Source organism: Culex quinquefasciatus, chromosome 2, assembly GCF_015732765.1.
Source record: "Culex quinquefasciatus strain JHB chromosome 2, VPISU_Cqui_1.0_pri_paternal, whole genome shotgun sequence".
NCBI lineage: Eukaryota > Metazoa > Arthropoda > Insecta > Diptera > Culicidae > Culex > Culex quinquefasciatus.
Genome location: NC_051862.1, coordinates 31494287 through 31512057, shown reverse-complemented (window position 1 = coordinate 31512057; position 17771 = coordinate 31494287). Strand labels below are relative to the sequence as shown.

The window sequence follows — 17771 nt, the reverse complement described above, 5'->3', positions numbered from 1 at the left end:
AATAATTTAAGAATTTAAGAATTTAAGAATTTAAGAATTTAAGAATTTAAGAATTTAAGAATTTAAGAATTTAAGAATTTAAGAATTTAAGAATTTAAGAATTTAAGAATTTAAGAATTTAATTTAAGAATTTAAGAATTTAAGAATTTAAGAATTTAAGAATTTAAGAATTTAAGAATTTAAGATTTAAGAATTTAAGAATTTAAGAATTTAAGATTTAAGAATTTAAGATTTAAGAATTTAAGAATTTAAGATTTAAGATTTAAGAATTTAAGAATTTAAGAATGTAAGAATTTAAGAATTTAAGAATTTAAGAATTTAATTTAAGAATTTAAGAATTTAAGATTTAAGAATTTAAGAATTTAAGAATTTAAGAATTTAAGAATTAAGAATTTAAGAATTTAAGAATTTAAGAATTTAAGAATTTAAGAATTTAAGAATTTAAGAATAAGAATTTAAGAATTTAAGAATTTAAGAATTTAAGAATTTAAGAATTTAAGAATTTAAGAATTTAAGAATTTAAGAATTTAAGATTTAAGAATTTAAGAATTTAAGAATTTAAGAATTTAAGAATTTAAGAATTTAAGAATTTAAGAATTTAAGAATTTAAGAATTTAAGAATTTAAGATTTAAGAATTTAAGATTTAAGAATTTAAGAATTTAAGAATTTAAGATTTAAGAATTTAAGATTTAAGAATTTAAGAATTTAAGAATTTAAGATTTAAGAATTTAAGATTTAAGAATTTATGAATTTAAGAATTTAAGAATTTAAGAATTTAAGAATTTAAGAATTTAAGAATTTAAGAATTTAAGAATTTAAGAATTTAAGAATTTAAGAATTAAGAATTTAAGAATTTAAGAATTTAAGAATTTAAGAATTTAAGAATTTAAGAATTTAAGAATTTAAGAATTTAAGAATTTAAGAATTTAAGAATTTAAGAATTTAAGAATTTAAGAATTTAAGAATTTAAGAATTTAAGAATTTAAGAATTTAAGAATTTAAGAATTTAAGAATTCAAGAATTTAAGAATTTAAGAAAAACTTTAAAACATTTATACCAGCCTTATTTTATAATTTCCTATAATTTCCAAATATCCTAATTTCCTATAATTTCCAAATATCCTAATTTCCAAATTTCCAAATTTCCAAATTTCCAAATTTCCAAATTTCTCAATTCCTTAATTTCCTGATTTACTAAATTCCTTATTTCCAAATAACCAAATTTCCTTATTACCAAATTTCCTAATTTTCTAATTTCCTAAATTTCTCAATTTCCTAACATCCAAATTTCCTAACATCCAAGTTTCCTAAAGTTTGAAATTTTAAATTATTGATTTCTCAATTTTGTTTATAATTAATAATTTTTGTTGAATGTTTTTGAATAAACAATCTATTTAATTTTAACTTTTGAATATTTTTGAACCTAAAGCGCGCACACCGTCAAACGCGCTCACACCGAACTGTCAACTTTTCTTGGGGGGGTCACGAAAAGAATGCGCAACATTTCTTGACCGCGTTCCTTCCGATCTGCATACCGTACTTATGGGAGAACTGTCATTTAAACCACTCGAATCGGGAGTACCCGACTTCAAAACTATAAATATAAATTTGTTTCAATTGGGTCCTAAAATGAAGCTTAGATTGCTGATATTATTGTTCACAGCGATAAAGCTTATTTTTCTGAGTACAATGACCCTTTGTACGACCACAAAGAGTTTAAAATGGATTTTTAAATCAATTTTGAAAAATTAACCTCGCGGTCCTTCTTGACAGAAAAGCTCCTACTTGACAGCTCGTTCCAAGGGGACCATAGTTGATCCATCGTAAAAATGTTGTCTTGTCAATAACTTTTTTTGCATAAAAATGAAAAAAAGTGATCAGAAATGGGTTTTAATCGTGTTTTTTACCGTTGTACATAAAAACTTACATAGAATACAGAAAACTTGAATTCAAACAAAAACAAAATAGCGTGTCTTAATCACCCTATCCAAACTACGGCACTCACCGCCAGGTGTCTCCCTCCTACCTTCATCCAAAACTACTACAGTGCGCCGAATTGGCCCTTTCCCATTTTTCCGTTCTGACAGCTGTCACTCTGCCGTGTCACCACAAACATCGTCGTCGGTCGTCGCGAGTGAAAAAAAAAGTACTTTTCACTGAAAAATGTGTAAATTTTCTTGCTTTTCGTGATAAATTTCGCGTGAAAACTCGTTTTCAGGTGGTTTACGCTGCTTCCGGGAGTGTGCCGGTGCCGGAGAAGGTGGGTTTTCCGTGTTTTAGTGGGGCATTTTGGGTGAATCATTGCAAAACCTGAGTAGGCTCGGAAGTCCCAGCCCAAATTTGTTGATTTTGGTGGATTCAAGTGGGGAAAGTGAAAAAATGACTGAAAGTTGATTTGGCGTCGAATTTGTGTTGAAATTTCGATGGAATCGGTAAATAATTGACTATATTTGCTGGAAAATTGAGGAAAACACGTTCGGCAAAAGTGGTGACGTAAATTTTTCTTCGTTTTGTCAAATTTTCCCGTCCTTCACCGCGCCTCCACCAAACTCTTTCTCAGCCAGCTGGAACTCAGCGACCGGGAACGGGTTTTTCGTCTGCAAGAGAGAAGGCCTCCTTCGATGTAAATAGTGTTGGGTCTAGTCGCTTTAATTAGTCATGTTTTTATTTGCATTTTATTTTCAGATTAAATAACTCGACGATTTCGTGCTCGAACCAGGTTAATTGATAAGCAATGTCGTCATCGGCGATTTTTATCTTGGACGCCAAAGGGAAGGTTAGTTGGATGATTGTGGTTTTAGAATGTTTTGAGTTAAGTTGAACTTAATCTTCCAGGTCCTCATCTCGCGCAACTATCGCGGCCACATCGACATGGGCGTGATCGACAAGTTCATGCCGCTGTTGATGGAAAAGGAAGAAGAGGGCCTGATTACGCCGATTCTCCAAACGCCGGAGTGCACCTTCGCGTACGTCAAGACCAACAATCTGTACCTGGTGTCGGTCACGCGGAGCAACGCCAACATTGCGCTGGTTTTCGTGTTTCTCCACAAGGTCGTGCAGGTCTTCACGGAGTACTTCAAGGAGCTGGAGGAGGAGAGCATCCGGGACAACTTTGTGGTCATTTACGAGCTGCTCGATGAGTTGATCGACTTTGGCTACCCGCAGACGACGGACAGCAAGATCCTGCAGGAGTACATCACCCAGGAGGGCCACAAGCTGGAGATCCAACCGCGCATTCCGATGGCCGTGACGAACGCGGTCTCGTGGCGTTCCGAGGGAATCAAGTACCGCAAGAACGAGGTCTTTCTGGACGTTATCGAGAGCGTCAATTTGCTGGCCAACGCGAACGGAAACGTCCTGCGAAGCGAAATTGTCGGCGCCATCAAGATGCGCGTCTACTTGTCCGGAATGCCCGAACTCCGGCTCGGTCTCAACGACAAAGTCCTCTTCGAGAGCACCGGCCGCGGCAAGTCCAAATCGGTCGAGCTGGAGGACGTCAAGTTCCACCAGTGCGTGCGCCTCTCGCGCTTCGAAAACGACCGGACCATTTCGTTCATTCCACCGGACGGCGAGTTCGAGCTGATGTCGTACCGGCTCAACACCCACGTCAAGCCGCTCATCTGGATCGAGTCGGTGATCGAGCGGCACGCGCACAGCCGCGTCGAGTACATGATCAAGGCCAAGTCGCAGTTCAAGCGCCGCTCGACCGCCAACAACGTCGAGATTGTCATTCCGGTGCCGGCGGACGCCGACTCGCCCAAGTTCAAGACCACCATCGGCAGCGTCAAGTACGCGCCCGAGCAGAACGCCATCACCTGGACGATCAAGTCGTTCCCGGTAAGCTCTTGAAGTCTTTAAATAACACCTTTTAATAACACTTTTATTTTTTGCTCAACCAGGGCGGCAAGGAGTATCTGATGCGGGCCCACTTTGGGCTGCCCAGCGTCGAGTGCGAGGACTCGGAGGGCAAGCCGCCGATACAGGTCAAGTTCGAGATACCGTACTTTACCACGTCCGGCATTCAGGTGAGTTTGTGTGGGAGAGAGAGAAATCGAACCCCGGTCTTTCGCGTGACATGCTGACCACCACAATGAGTGAACTTGCGTTTTGGTTTTCGCTATTCTCCGCGAAATTTAATTTGTTTTTTATGACTTTTCTGAATTTTTTAGGGACTTCCCAATTACCATTCAAAGGCCATTCAAGTCTTAGAGAAGCATGGACGTTTCATTTAACAAATTTTTTTTTTTGAAAATTAATATTTTTTTTCAAAAATATTTTTAAAAAGCCTTAACAAATTTACAAAATTATTTTTTAGCGCTAAATAATATTTGCAATTTGAAACTATTTTTGATTTTTACGATAAAATGAACCATTTTCAAGCTAAAGTCATTTGAGGGTTGATTGCACTTAAAAAATATATATTTTTGATTGACTTTGAAAAAAATGTAGAATAAACATTTCGATTGCAAAGCATTTTTAATGTTGTAAACTATTTTTGATTACAAAATAAAAAGACAATTTAAATATTTCATGAATAATAATTCTCTTAAAATATTTAGGCCGTTTCAAATATTTTTCAAAGTTTATGTCGCCGTCGTGTAATTTGATGTACAAACTTTCTTTAAATTTTGTTTTGGTCTGATTGTATTCTAAATATATTTCGATCGATTTTGCAAGTTTTTTTCAACGAAATATTATTTATTTAATCATTATTTATTGTAAGAATGTTGCATATTTAAAAAAAAATAATTGTCAATGATTAAAAAAATAATAATGGTCAATGAACAAAATCTAAACTGCTATCAAAAAGTACTAAAGTGAAATTTTGGTAAGATTAACCGTTTTCAATCAATTTGTATTTATAGCAGGGGTGACCAAAGTATGGCCCGCGGGCCAAACGCGGCCCGCGAGGTGATTTTTTGTGGCCCGCGGACCCATTTTGAAAGATCATGTAAAATGGCCCTTTGATTCATCTGTAAATTGATTTTATAATTCTTAAAAATGTAGTTTTAGTTTAAGCTTTTTCCATGCTTTGATCCGAAAGTTTAGATGTGATTGAAAATTGGTATTTCGTCAAAATTTTCATCAAAGTTTTTTGGAAATGAGTTATAAAACATTCAAATTTGACTAAAGTAGGAAACTGTAAAAATAGCAAAAACAGGTATTCCACAGTAATTTAAAAGTTTTAACGCACCAATCTCTTAGGGGCTGGGTCAAAAATAGAGCGTCCAATTTCCCGGGGAAAAAAAAGTCATAATGGTTTCAGTTCTTGGACAAAATGGCAAAGCAAAAATCAAACTTCTCTTGTTTGTTTTACTTCAAACAACTCAATGTTTTCAAATATTTGGAATTAACACAATCAGTCTTACATGTTTTGTTATTTAACCTTCTAACACCCATTGTTACACCAGTGCTCCATTTTTCTTTTACTACGTATTGTAATTTCTTGTATACCAGGTATTTAACGAATTGAAGTAATTCTTCTTGCACAAAACTATTTTAAAAATGTTAAGATACCAATTTAATTTTCAACTCATTATATTTTTTTATGAAATAACTCCAAATATTCTTGAAAAAGCTTACTTAATTTTCCCGATGATAAATTAATAAAATCAGATCAAAGAGTCTGATAATCTGATTAATTGTGTATGAGCTATAAAATAAATTTAATTGAACAAAATCATCTTCATTTATTTTTCTCTGAGCATCTAAAAAAAATGTTCCAAAAAGTATAGAAAATGTGTACTTTTGCTTAAATTTCGGGAATTCCCGGGAAATTTACAAATTTCCCGGGAAACGGGAAATATATTTTTTCGGGAAATCCCGGGAATTCCCGGGACGGGAAATTGGACGCTCTAGTCAAAAACTTATTTTGCACTTGCCAATAGCAATGCAAATCTTATGTATATTTTGTGTTTGCCATTTATTGGTTTTATTGATTTTAATAAATTTGAACCAATTAATTCGAAGCTTTTTGAACAAAACTTCTGGAAAAATGTCATTTTTTGTCCTCAAAAATGTTGTAAAACACATAAAATAAAAAAAAATCAGCTGATGAATCACGGGTTAGTTTTCATAAGGTCCTAAGCGCCAAATGTAAACAAAGCCGTTTTCTATCGATTCTCGATCAATTTACGAATTATCAAATTCAATAATATTTTGAATTGTTCATCTGCACGTCCTTTTAATGCTCTTTACTGAAAAATGTGAAATTTTGATTTGCTTCGAACAAAAAAAAAAAAAAAACAATTAAGTGTCGGAGGCCACGATGGTTGTTAAGACTTATTGCAAACTAACCAGAAAAAATGTACTTTTCAAATAAGGCCGTTGCAAGTATTTTTTGAAGTTTTTGTCCCTCGACTCTGACCAAAGTCGAGGGGGGTGGGGGGGACAAAAAAATAAAAAAGTATAAAAATTTAAATAACGAGCCATGGTTTCAACATTTTAATGAAAAAAGTGTTTTAAAATGCATTATCACCTGTCCAGTTGTTTTGCCATCATTAGTTTCCAAAATATCTAATGATTGACAAAAAAAATATTTTTTTGCGAAAAATAAAAATTTTGCGGTGCTGTACATTGCAATTTCATAAAAGTTCAAAACATTTTCAAACAAGCCCAAACATGCTAAATATGATTATCATTGCAGAAAAATGCATTTTAGATTGTTTTCAGTTGATTAGACTTCAATTTTCATGGAAATTTTGAAGTTTTTTGGAAAAATATATTTTTTGCCCCCTGATTTTTCAGACCAATTTTGAAGGGGAAGGGGGGGGGTGGGGTGACATAAACTTTGAAAAATATTTGCAACGGCCTAAACAATTTTTCACATTTGGCCCGCAAGGTCATGTGAGTTCCAAATTTTTCCCGCCATTCAAAAACTTTGAGCACCCCTGCATTAGTTGCTGAGATTTCGACATTAGAAAATGGTGTGTTGTTAGGGTGATACTTAGAAAACTTCAATTCTCCTGTTTTTAAATCTTTGCATGGCAATATCTCAGCAACTAAGGGTCGTATGAACAAAGTTCAAAATCAAAATCAAAATCAAATCAAAATATAGAGAATCTTCTCCGCTTTTCAAAAATATTTTTTTCAAAAGTGGGCAAGCATGGCCACTAATTTGAAAAAATGAATAACTGCGACTATTTTCAAAAAAGTTACCTAAAAATGGCTTTAACTTGAAAACGGTACACTTTATCAAAATTTCACTAAAGTAATTTTTGATTGCAAATCAGATTTTACATCGAAAAATGAAGTTGAACAATTTTTGCAACCAATATTTTAGTTTTATGAAAAAAAAAATTATTCATTCAAAAATTCATTACTCGGTCAACGATTTTTTGCCCGTTCTGGAAATTTCTGAATAAAAAATAGTGTTTTTTTTTTTGCAAATCAAGTTTTAGTGACAAAAAGTGAAACTAGAAATGACCAGATTTTTTTTTACCGTGTATCATATTTTTAGTGTAGTCCTAAAACATACCTACAACTAATCTTAACTTTATTTGAACGTGACGCTTAAATTTTTTTTAGCATTTAAAAAAAAATCCACTTGGTTTATGGATGGGCTCTATATTCATTTTTAAACCAAAATGTAGGGCATGCGCATTGTCATTTATTAAGCTGCTTTTTTAATGTTCGACTAATATAGCTAAACAGTTTTCGTCGATTTGCTACTATTTTATCCTTTACATTTTATTGAATTTCATATCAAAGCTAAATTCAACAAAACAATCCAACATTCTTTTTTTGCGACATTTTGCCCAGTTGAAAATATTTTAAGAGTTTTCATCTCACTTTTCAAAAGCTAAATTTAAAATCAATAGGCAAAAAAAATTTAATCTGTAACGAAATCTTCAAAATTTTATTCAAAATCCGAACAGAAAACTATTTTTTTTATTTCCACGGGAGCCATTCACCCAAATAATTAAATATCGTGAAATTTAAACAGGTGAAATGTTCTTAGAGGTAACTTTAAAGATAATAAAAATAGAAAAAAAAACTTAATGTTGAATTAACCAAGCATGAATCTTTTGATTTTTTTTTAAATTATATGTTTCAAATATCAAATTAAATAATGGTGAAATTGTTATTACGGCTAATGAAAATATTGCTAAATTAAGTTAGTTTCCTAAGTAAAATTGATAATATATTTTTTCCCGTTAAATCATTGACCGGAGGAAAAGGGAAAGATATATGTTTGCTTTTAGTTGATTTCTAAAAAAAAGTCAATAAAATTAAAAAATCTGTGCAATCTTTAAAAAAATCACAATTTACTTGTTCAATCAAATTTAACATGTTTCGGTTGAAAAAAAGAGAATTTATAAAACAGATGCGAGAATATTTTGTTTTTCTTTGACTGATTTTTGTTAACATCATTTAAGTTTTCGCAGCATTCACTTCTTAGTAAATGTTCTATCAATTTCATGTTTATGTAGGTTTTGCTAACAATTTTTCAAATGGTCACTTATCACACTTTTCAATTGAAAGCTAATAAAATTTACTTAAAAAGTCTTTTATGAATGAAATATTGAATATGTTATTATTTTAAAGAATTGATTTAAGAAAATTGATAAATTTCACGGGATTTCACGGAAATCTTTAAATTTCATGAATTGCACGCTGTCCGCGAAATCGTGAAAATTCACTAACCCTACTCATTATCAATAATTTTAGTATTTAAATTTCTGCCAACGCCACCTAACTCTAATGTTTCCCCCCTCAACTCCACCAACAGGTCCGCTACCTGAAGATCATCGAGAAGAGCGGCTACCAGGCCTTGCCGTGGGTTCGCTACATCACCCAGAACGGGGACTATCAGCTGCGAACGAACTAGAAGAAAAAATGGTAGAGGATGAAAATGAAAGAAATCACAAAACACACAGAAGGGCAACACATTCTACTTATAAATATTTCCACAACCCCTTCGGTTCAGACAGTTTAGAATTGTGCAGCATTTTTAAGAAGGAAAAGACGATTGTAACGAGTCATGTTTAGAAGCGAAATCCTCCCATTAGTTATTTTTTTTTGTGTCTGTAAGATGTCATGCATGCGGCAGAATTGTTTAAGCAAAAGTCCTTTAAAAGTAGTGAGAAAATCATGGAAAAAAAATAACCAACAGTTAGCGTTGAAGTGCAGATGAAAGTATTACGAATCAAAAGCAAAAGAGAAAAACTTATCATTATTTTATTTTATTTGTGTTTAATTGATAGACTTGGTTTATAAATATATTTCACAAGCGACACACAAAAGTTGTTTTTTTTTTCCCTCCATTGTTTGATTTAGAACAAAAACGAAACTTCCTCGTGTTCGATTTTGATGCAGAAATAGAAGAAAACTGTGTCAAACGTCCAACTTGTGCAGAAACAAAACAAAACAACTTTTCTTTACACAAAGCGAGCGAATTCACCACGCTGGAAGGAAAACTTTTGAATCTCCCGATCCGACGAAAGGGGTTGGGCGGAAAAATTCCATCAAAGTTTGTTTTATCGCTTCCGAGCACGGTTCCAATTCCCACGCACACAGGTGAGAAAGCGAGGGAGCGAGGGAGGATTGGCCAACTCAACCTGGGCAGGAATATAAAAGTTTACAATTTCCCGATGTCTGTTTGGGGGGGAAACTGCTGGAGAAATCCACTCTCCATCGTGTTGGTCGTTTGGTTTCCGAGGGAGAGGGAATCGACGCCGAAGGATTGCGATTGAGAGCTGCTGGATCGAGAGGTTGGCAATTGGTCTTTGTGGGGCGAAAGATTGTTTTGTTTTTGTTTAATGGTGAGTATTGAGGAGAAAAGCATGGGAAAGCATCGGGACTGGCAACACCAGCCAGCAACAGTCAATTGTTCGGAGCTCTTCAAACTTTTCGATTTTTTCGCCGTAATTTACCGTGATTACCCGCGAGTTTGCTGCTCCAGCAAGCCAAGGGCCGGCCGTGGCCGTGGCAGTTCGAGTGCGGCCTCGAAAAACCCGCGAAGCTCATCTACCGGCAGAGTGCAGAAAGGTAAACACACCAACGCCGCATCGACCGCCATCGCGCACGGGAGCGTGCCCGGTGACGTCACCGATCCTTCTTTTTTACACGTGTCATACCGTCCACGTGAGTCCCCAGTACGGACGAGACAATCGACCCGGGCATCCGGAAGCACTTCCGACCAGCAGCAGCAGCAGCAGTCCACCAGCACTACGACAACAACTACTTCCAACGTTCCCACCAGCAACGAATTTGAGATGCTGAGTGGAGATGAAAACAACACCGCCAGTGACAGCAGCAGTGCTAGCGACGACGATGACGATGATGAACTTGCGCGCAAGCAAGAAAAGAAGAAAAAATGTAACTCTCCGAAGGAACGACGTCCACCTCCAATTTTTATTTTGGATACGCTGGCAGACGATGTTGACGAGTTGCTTGAGGGCCTCCAATATTGTCTGAAAATAGGTAAAACGTCAGTGCAAGTGATTACACATAACAAACTGAATTTCGACATGGTGGTGAAGAAGTTGAAGTTGCGAAACTTCAAGTTTTTTACATTTGACCCTGCAGAGAAGGTCCCAGTGAAGATCGTCCTTCAGGGATATCCGGACCGCCCGATCTCCGACCTGGAAGAACACCTATCGGGCATCAAGGTTAAGCCTCGAGAGATTAAGGTGCTCTCAAAGACGATAACGGTGACAGGTACGTACACATTGTACCTCCTGTACTTCGATCGTGGGTCCGTCAAAATCCAGGACCTTCGGCGGATCAAAGCACTGGACGGATTCTTTGTGACGTGGCGATTCTACATGAAGAATCCCGCCGACGCAGCCCAATGCCACCGCTGTCAAAAGTTCGGACACGGTTCAAGAAACTGCAATCTTCCGCCCCGGTGCGTAAAGTGCGGTGAGACCCACTTCACCGAAAGGTGCAATCTTCCGCGGAAAGACCAGCTGGGGAAAACGCCCAGCAGCACAAAGCGCGCGTCAAGTGCGCGAACTGTGGTGGAAACCACACTGCGAATTTCCGTGGCTGTGCCGCGCGGAAAAAGTACCTCGAGGAGCAGGACAAGAAGAAGAAAGCGCCAGCGTCCCGCCAACCTCCGAAGACTTTGAGCTCGAACGCTGCAGCAGCTGGCGGCGGAGCGGTTCCATCGACCAAACCAGCGTTCCCTCCCGGTTGGGGAGGTTCGTACGCAGAGTAGCCGCTTCTGGCGTCGGTACTCCCCGGGACAAGCTGATGTTACCGGTGATGATCTCTTCACGCTTCCTGAGTTTTCGCCCTTGCTGGAGAGATGCTCACGCGCTTTCGTGCCTGCCGAAACAAGGCAGAACAATTCCAAGCTCTCAGTGAGCTGATGATGAAGTACATCTACAACGGATAAGCTGCCTTGTGCAGCGAAGTTTTTCGACGTCAACAGACAATACAAACTGTGATTTAGTTTTAAGCTTTTCCTATTTCTATCCTTTTCCTTAGCAAATCTCGAAGGTTTTTTTTTTCATTTTTCCTTCTCTTGCCAAATCCATTGTTAGAATATCCAATTACTTCTAAATGAATTATAGTGTAAACCATAGTTGAAAGGAACTCCAAAACTCTATTAGGTTATAAGAAACACTAAATTGTAAATTGATTATTTACCAATAAACACTAATTGAATTGAATTGAAAAGCATGGGAAAGTTTTTCGAAGAATTTGGCCTCTGTATCGGTGATGATTCTGAGAAAAAATTGTTTGATTTGTTCAAAATAAAGCCTGGTCCACAAAAATATAAATTTTATTTAGTAACGCATAAATTTGGATTTTTGGACCCCCTCTTCCTCGTAACAAAATATTCATACAAATTACAAAAACAAAAAAAATTGGATCGTAACACGGCCTTCGACCATTCCTCCCCCAACTGCGTTACGTAATAAAAGATTAGTTAAAAAAATAAGTAGGTAAAATAGGGTAAATATTACTGAAAATCTTCCACAAAGTTACACAAGTTTTGAAAAGGTTGGTCGTCGTTGATCATGGCCGTTTCCGATCCAAAAATAAAAAAAAAACAAAAACTCAGAAATAAAAAAAAAAGATCAATAATTTTAAATTTCTATAAAAGATAACCCGGGCAGAATTCCAACAAAAAAAAAATTAAAAAAAAATCGGTCATTCGATTTTGGTGGGGCCAAACATTCAAATGTTAGTTTGAAATGTTAGTCTTGATTTAAAAATATTGTTTTCGAAAAGATCGGAAAATTTCACGAATGTTTCATATTTTAACATTTTAAATCGGATCATTAGTTGCTGATATATCGACATTAGAAAATGGTGGGTTGTTTGGGTGAGACTGGGCAAACATCAATTTTTGCTGTTTTTTAACCTTTGCATGGCAATATCTCAGCAACTAAGGGTCGTCTCAACAAAGTTCAAAAAAGCAAAATATAGAGGATTTTCTCAGCTTTTCAAAACTATTATTTCAAAGGTAGGCAAACTTGTGCAATTATTAAAAAAAAAATAAAAACTGCGACTATTTTCAAAAAAGTTACCTAAAAATGGCTATAACATGAAAACGGTGCATTTTATCAAAATTTGACTAGAGTACTTTTTGATTGCAAATTTGATTTTACAACGAAAAATGAAGTTGAAAAATGTTAGCGACCGATATTTAGATTTTTTAAAAAAATCTGTATTGATACAAAAAATTATAACTCGGTCAAAGATTTTTTGCACAACCAGGAAATTTCTGAACAATTGGCATTTGATGTCCCCTAATACATATAAAAAAATATATAAAAATAGTGTTTTTTTTGTAAATCAAGTTACAGTGTCAAAAAGTTAAATTAAAAATCACCAATTTTTTTTACCTTGTATCATTTTTTTTAGTGTAGTCCTTATCCATACCTACAACCTAGCTGAAGACACCAAATCGATCAAAAAATTCCTTCAAAAGATACAGATTTTTGAATTTTTATATATCATTTGTATGGAAAATGATATGGACAAACTAATGATGCAAAATTTCTTCTTTGGGCATATCGAAGGTTCCAAAAAGTTTCAGACTGATTAAAAATACAAATATTAAAATTAATAAAAATACCGATTTCGTAGAGAATTGCTGTGAAGCATTTTTTAAGTCATTTTTTATTTTCAAAATTTTCCACGAGGGGGGGGGGGGTCCTGAGATTTCAGAAAATTGTTCACGTGCTTCATGGATGGTCCCTATTTTTTTCTAAATGAACAATTATATTTTCTAAATAAATTAAATTTCGAGTTTCTGTATATATGTAAGGCCTTTGCAAATACTTTTTCAAGATTATTGTTCGTGCACGGTTTCGGACACTGCACTTAAAACGCGCGATTAGGTTGCAGAACGGCACAGTTTATTAAAACTAAAACGCGAACAGTTCGGACGGTGTAAAAGTTAGTTTTATTACGCGACGGTTGTGTTCTCGACGGTGTCTAATTGCGACTGATACTGGAGCAGTTTATTGTGATCGGTTTTGTGCAGGGAATTTGGAGAGGGATTTGGGCTACGGGAGAAGAGAGAATTTTAAGGAACAGGAATAGGACGATCATTCGTGGGAATCAAAAGGAGATCAGTAGATCTCCGACTTGTGGATCACATTTCAGGGGTGTCCAATCTTCTTGCGCTAACATGCCGGCCGCCTTGAAAACCTAAGGTTTTAAACAGACTACGACCCTTACCATGCTCTCTTCTTCTCTTCTCTGATATCTGTTATCTCTCCACTTATCACTGCTTCTGTTTTGCTACTGTTTTCTCCAGCCTACTTCGATCTTACTGCTACTTACTCTAACACATATTCTTCGTCAACCAAACAAAAATAGAAATTACAAAAGAACGACACTGTTTCTTCTTGCTGTTGCTTTCTGCTGATGTGGTTTTCTGCTTCAGCTGCTTTGTTGTCTTCACTGCGACGACTGCATCAGCAAATCAGCTGTGTTGAGTTGAGTCTGTTTCTGCTGCCCGCGCTGGTTCGTTCATGTTGTTCAGCTGCATTTTGGACTGCATTTCTGTTGCTTGGAGTGCAGTTGTGGTTCGGGGGATCCAGCGATGACCGCAGACGGTAAGTACCTGCCGGAAAAAGTGATTCAGAGTCTAAAACGACAACATATATTTACAGGATACTTAACGTTGGGCTTCTTAGGGGCGGCAGTCCAACCCGTCCGATTGCGACAGCGCCACCCCGAGTGCTTTAGTGCTGGATCCTCGAACGATGGCCACTCGTATGAACAGCTTGTACCGGCGCAGCAGAAACAGACAGATGCAGCTTGTACTGCAACATACGGCGACAGCTTGGCTTGGCCACAGTTGTAGCCAGATGAAACGGTTGCGGCCACGAGCCGCGAATGATGTTTTCAGGAACTGACTGCTTCTCGACAACGGTGTTGTGTTGACTGTCTGGGGCTTTGACGGATGTCCTTGGGGAGGCCAACTAACCTCGAGCGCTATTGGCGCTGGGACGACCTACGTTGGTCGTGTTCGGCAGAGTAGGAGGAGGGTTCACCGAGTACAGGTTTTCTTGTAGCGTCCTCACTCGTTACCCCCTTGCTACTCTCTCTTGCTCGGAAGAGTGGGGGAGCTACTTTCATCTCTTCTACCCCCAAACCGACTACATTTGTGCACGTGCAGGACCACGATGTGCTGCTGGTTCTCAGGGCTGCTTCGACCTCCCAAACGAGTTGATCAGACTCGCAGATGATCACGCTTACTGAGCTGGGGAGACGAGGGTCTAGAATTCGTCTCGCTGTGCACGCAGGTGCACACGTGTCCTCTTAGCTTCTACGGCGACAAAATGTAGATTTTAGATGATTGTTTGCATGCAAATGAGCGCTTTTGCGCGACGGGACAGAACGGTACAGTGCGGTACTGGATTGCATTCCAAAGACGGACAGATGATTACGGATAACGGACTTCATGCAAAGGTTGATTGTTGACGGACGAAAGGCTCGAATTTGGGTCACTGGAGCCCAGACAGTAAAACGGTTCGACTCAGGCGAGTCGCACAGACGAAATGTAGTTTTTTTTAAATTTGGGCGGTCAAGTGCAAGATCAGATCTTCACTGACGACGGTTACGCACAGTTGTGCACACTGCTTGAGATTGACCGTTTGTTCTCAGCAGTTCCACGGATTCGGTTGCAATGCTTTGATGTGCAGCCGAACGTTGAGCATGCATCAAGTTCTTGAGGGTGTCCCGATCGGAACGCCGGCCGCCAAGGCACATAGTCGCTACGGTTGGTAGGTGCGGAGTTCAGCTGCGCGACTGCAACGTGTGCGCTTGTTGATTTGCTTGGTACACGTCCTGAAACGACCCAACCGAAAACAGTATTCTGCAGCACAGGGCCATCCTCGGCGATGCGTGATCGACCATCTCGTAAGAGATCGAAATAGTGTTCAGCACCGATTATCAGCTCCACTTCTCCAGGTTCGTTGAAGTGTGGGTCAGCTAGGATGATGTTGTTCGGAAACTCCCACGCAGTAGTGTCGATGTTCTGGTTCGGCAAAGCGGATGTCAGCTCAGGAAGCACGTAGAAATCCATCTCGCGGTTAAACTGCGGCAGAGCGGACGAACGGGGTTGTACGTTCGCTGATACAAGCTGCCGTGAGACGACAGACGACCCGCCAATTCCGAGTACGGTCAGGTAATCTGGAGTGCAACGAAGATCAAGCTTCTTGCAGCATGCGGAGGACATAAACGAATATTGCGAACACGAGTCGAGCAGCGCTCTAACTAGGCGTGTGTTTCCGCGCAGATCACGGATGCAAATTTGAACGGTTGAGAGTAAAATTTCATTTTTACGGTTGTGGGAACTGATTGACAGTGTTGTAGTGTTGTGGCTTGTGCATGGATCTGTGGTGGACAGTTGCTGAGTGTTCTGTGAGTGTGTGTTCGACTGAGCAGTGTTTGAAGACTGGTTCTGTATTGGAGGTTGGATTTGTGGTTGCTGCTGGCCCATTGACTGATACTGCGGCTGCTGTTGTTGATACTGCTGCTGCTCAGGTGTTGGTCTGGTCAGTGCTTGCGAGGCGGAGGGTCTCTCTCGTACAGCGTTGATGTGCAACAGTGAGTGATGGTACTGATGACAGTGATGACACGATCCTCTTGTGCAGGAACGAGTTGAGTGTCCAGCACGCAAGCAGTTCAGGCACAGATTCCGTCTCCTAGCAGCTTCCATTCTTTCATCGACAGTTTTCTTCAAGAACAGCAGACAGTGAAAAGGTGAATGGAACAGTTCATCACAGAATGGGCACTTGTTCACCGACTGAGTCACCACATGACTCACTGACGGACGTCGTTGTTTCTCCTCTTCAGCAGTGGGCTTGGATGGCGCAACCGACTGCAGTACTAAGCAATGACCGCGCAAGTACTTCATCAGATCATCAAACTTCGGAACATCTTTGGATTTATGATGAGTTTCCCAAAGACGCAGCGTGTTGCCATCTAAGCGCGAGCACACCATGTGTACCAGCAGAGTACTCCAGATATCCGTGTCCTGCCCAATCTTCTTCAGCATCATCAGGTGCTTGTCGAACGATCCGATGAGCTGATTAAGTGCCGCGTAGCTCTCCCGTTTCATAGGTTCGACTGCAATCAACGCATCTAAATGAGCCTTGACGATCAGCTTCTTGTTGTCGTATCGTTGCTCCAGGGTTGTCCAGGCCACATCGTAGTTAACGGCTGAAACGTCGATGCCAGCGATCTCCAGAAGCGCTTCACCGAGCAGCGACGAACGTAGATACGTGAACTTGTCAAAATCCGACAGCTGGGAGTTGTTGTGAATCAAGCTACGAAACGTGTCACGGAAAACGATCCACTCACTTAGCTCACCAGTGTAAATCGGTAGATTGATGTCCGGAAGTTTGACATGAGACAGACCAACAGCAGGCCTCGCATCAACAGCAGATGGCACAGGGACCGGTGGGACGGTCTCTAGCGGACCGCGCTTCTTGTACAGCTTCGCCTTCACAGCACAGTAGAAATCTTCAGCTTCCATCAGCACCTTCAAGTTTTTCTCCTTCCGCTTCTTCTTCGCATCAGCCTCCCTTTTCGCACGATCTTCTTCTGTCTCACCTTCCATCACTTCTACATCAAAGTCATCTTCTTCGGTCAGCAGCTCAATCTTGATTCGCACAGAACGGAACTCGTTGAACGTCTCGTCCAAGCGTTCAAGACGGACGTCGATCTGGTCAGCATCTCTCGTTGCATCGTACTGATTCACAAACTGCTGAATGGCTTCGAGGGTTCTCCGAAGGTGACTCTGCTGCTTTTCCAACTCGCGTAAACTAGGCGCCATGTCGAACACTCACGGCGACTACAAATCACACCACTGATCACAGCTAACCCGCTTCACAGGTAGATTACTGACTGCACTGCACAGAACTCCAAAACACAGCTCACTCAACGCCCACGCGAATTGACAGCGACCGACCAGACAGACAGCAGCGAGGGGGACCAACCGAGCAGACAACCAACGGCGGAACACCAGCGGAATCCAAGACCAACCGTCCAACAGAGGGAAGAACCAGGGCTCAGGAAATGTCCACAGAGTGGAAGAAACTCACATGCAGATCTGTTTAATTTCGTTTTATTTCTCCGAACACACTCAGCAACACAGAAATGTCCACATGCAAGCCCACAACCAACCGTATCATGCAACTACTTCCCAACAGAAACAGCAAATCTCGAACGGCTTGTCCAGGAACAGGAACAGCTTCCAGCGCGCAGTACGACGGTGTTCAGGAACGGCCACTTCGTGATGGCCGATCTTCAGCGGCTTCGATTGTACTCGAACCACCTGCAGCAATCCACCA

The 17771-nt window shown here is 39.0% G+C and overlaps 2 protein-coding genes across 3 annotated transcripts; one reads left to right on the top strand and one right to left on the bottom strand.

Moving 5' to 3' along the window:
* Positions 1-2098: 2098 nt before the first annotated feature.
* On the top strand, positions 2099-9160 carry LOC6051850 (AP-1 complex subunit mu-1). Of its 2 annotated transcripts, none has more exons than XM_038256119.1 (5): positions 2099-2260; positions 2686-2776; positions 2836-3837; positions 3900-4025; positions 8732-9160. In XM_038256119.1, the coding sequence occupies exons 2-5, from the start codon at positions 2735-2737 to the stop codon at positions 8828-8830; spliced, it is 1269 nt and encodes a 422-aa protein (XP_038112047.1). In that variant the 5' UTR covers positions 2099-2260; positions 2686-2734; the 3' UTR covers positions 8831-9160. The 2 variants fall into 2 exon arrangements, with proteins under 2 accessions (XP_038112047.1, XP_038112048.1); XM_038256120.1 differs by lacking the exon at positions 2099-2260 and adding an exon at positions 2560-2623.
* Positions 9161-14101: 4941 nt separating this feature from the next.
* LOC119765952 lies at positions 14102-17254 on the bottom strand. The gene is made up of 2 exons (XM_038250235.1): positions 15284-17254; positions 14102-14425 (listed from the first exon to the last, which is right to left on the bottom strand). The coding sequence occupies exons 1-2, from the start codon at positions 17252-17254 to the stop codon at positions 14102-14104; spliced, it is 2295 nt and encodes a 764-aa protein (XP_038106163.1).
* Between the last annotated feature and the right edge of the window lie 517 nt (positions 17255-17771).

Excerpts from the sequence above, each read along its gene's own strand:
- LOC6051850 (XM_038256119.1), top strand. The coding sequence starts at position 2,735 with ATGTCGTCATCGGCGATTTTTATCTTGGACGCCAAAGGGAAG. Across the intron at positions 2,777-2,835 it reads TCTTGGACGCCAAAGGGAAG|GTCCTCATCTCGCGCAACTA; the intron begins GTTAGTTGGATG and ends TTAATCTTCCAG. Across the intron at positions 3,838-3,899 it reads GGACGATCAAGTCGTTCCCG|GGCGGCAAGGAGTATCTGAT; the intron begins GTAAGCTCTTGA and ends TTGCTCAACCAG.
- LOC119765952 (XM_038250235.1), bottom strand. The coding sequence starts at position 17,254 with ATGGCGCCTAGTTTACGCGAGTTGGAAAAGCAGCAGAGTCACCTTCGG. Across the intron at positions 14,426-15,283 it reads GCCCTGTGCTGCAGAATACT|GTCGTCCCAGCGCCAATAGC; the intron begins GTTTTCGGTTGG and ends CGACCAACGTAG.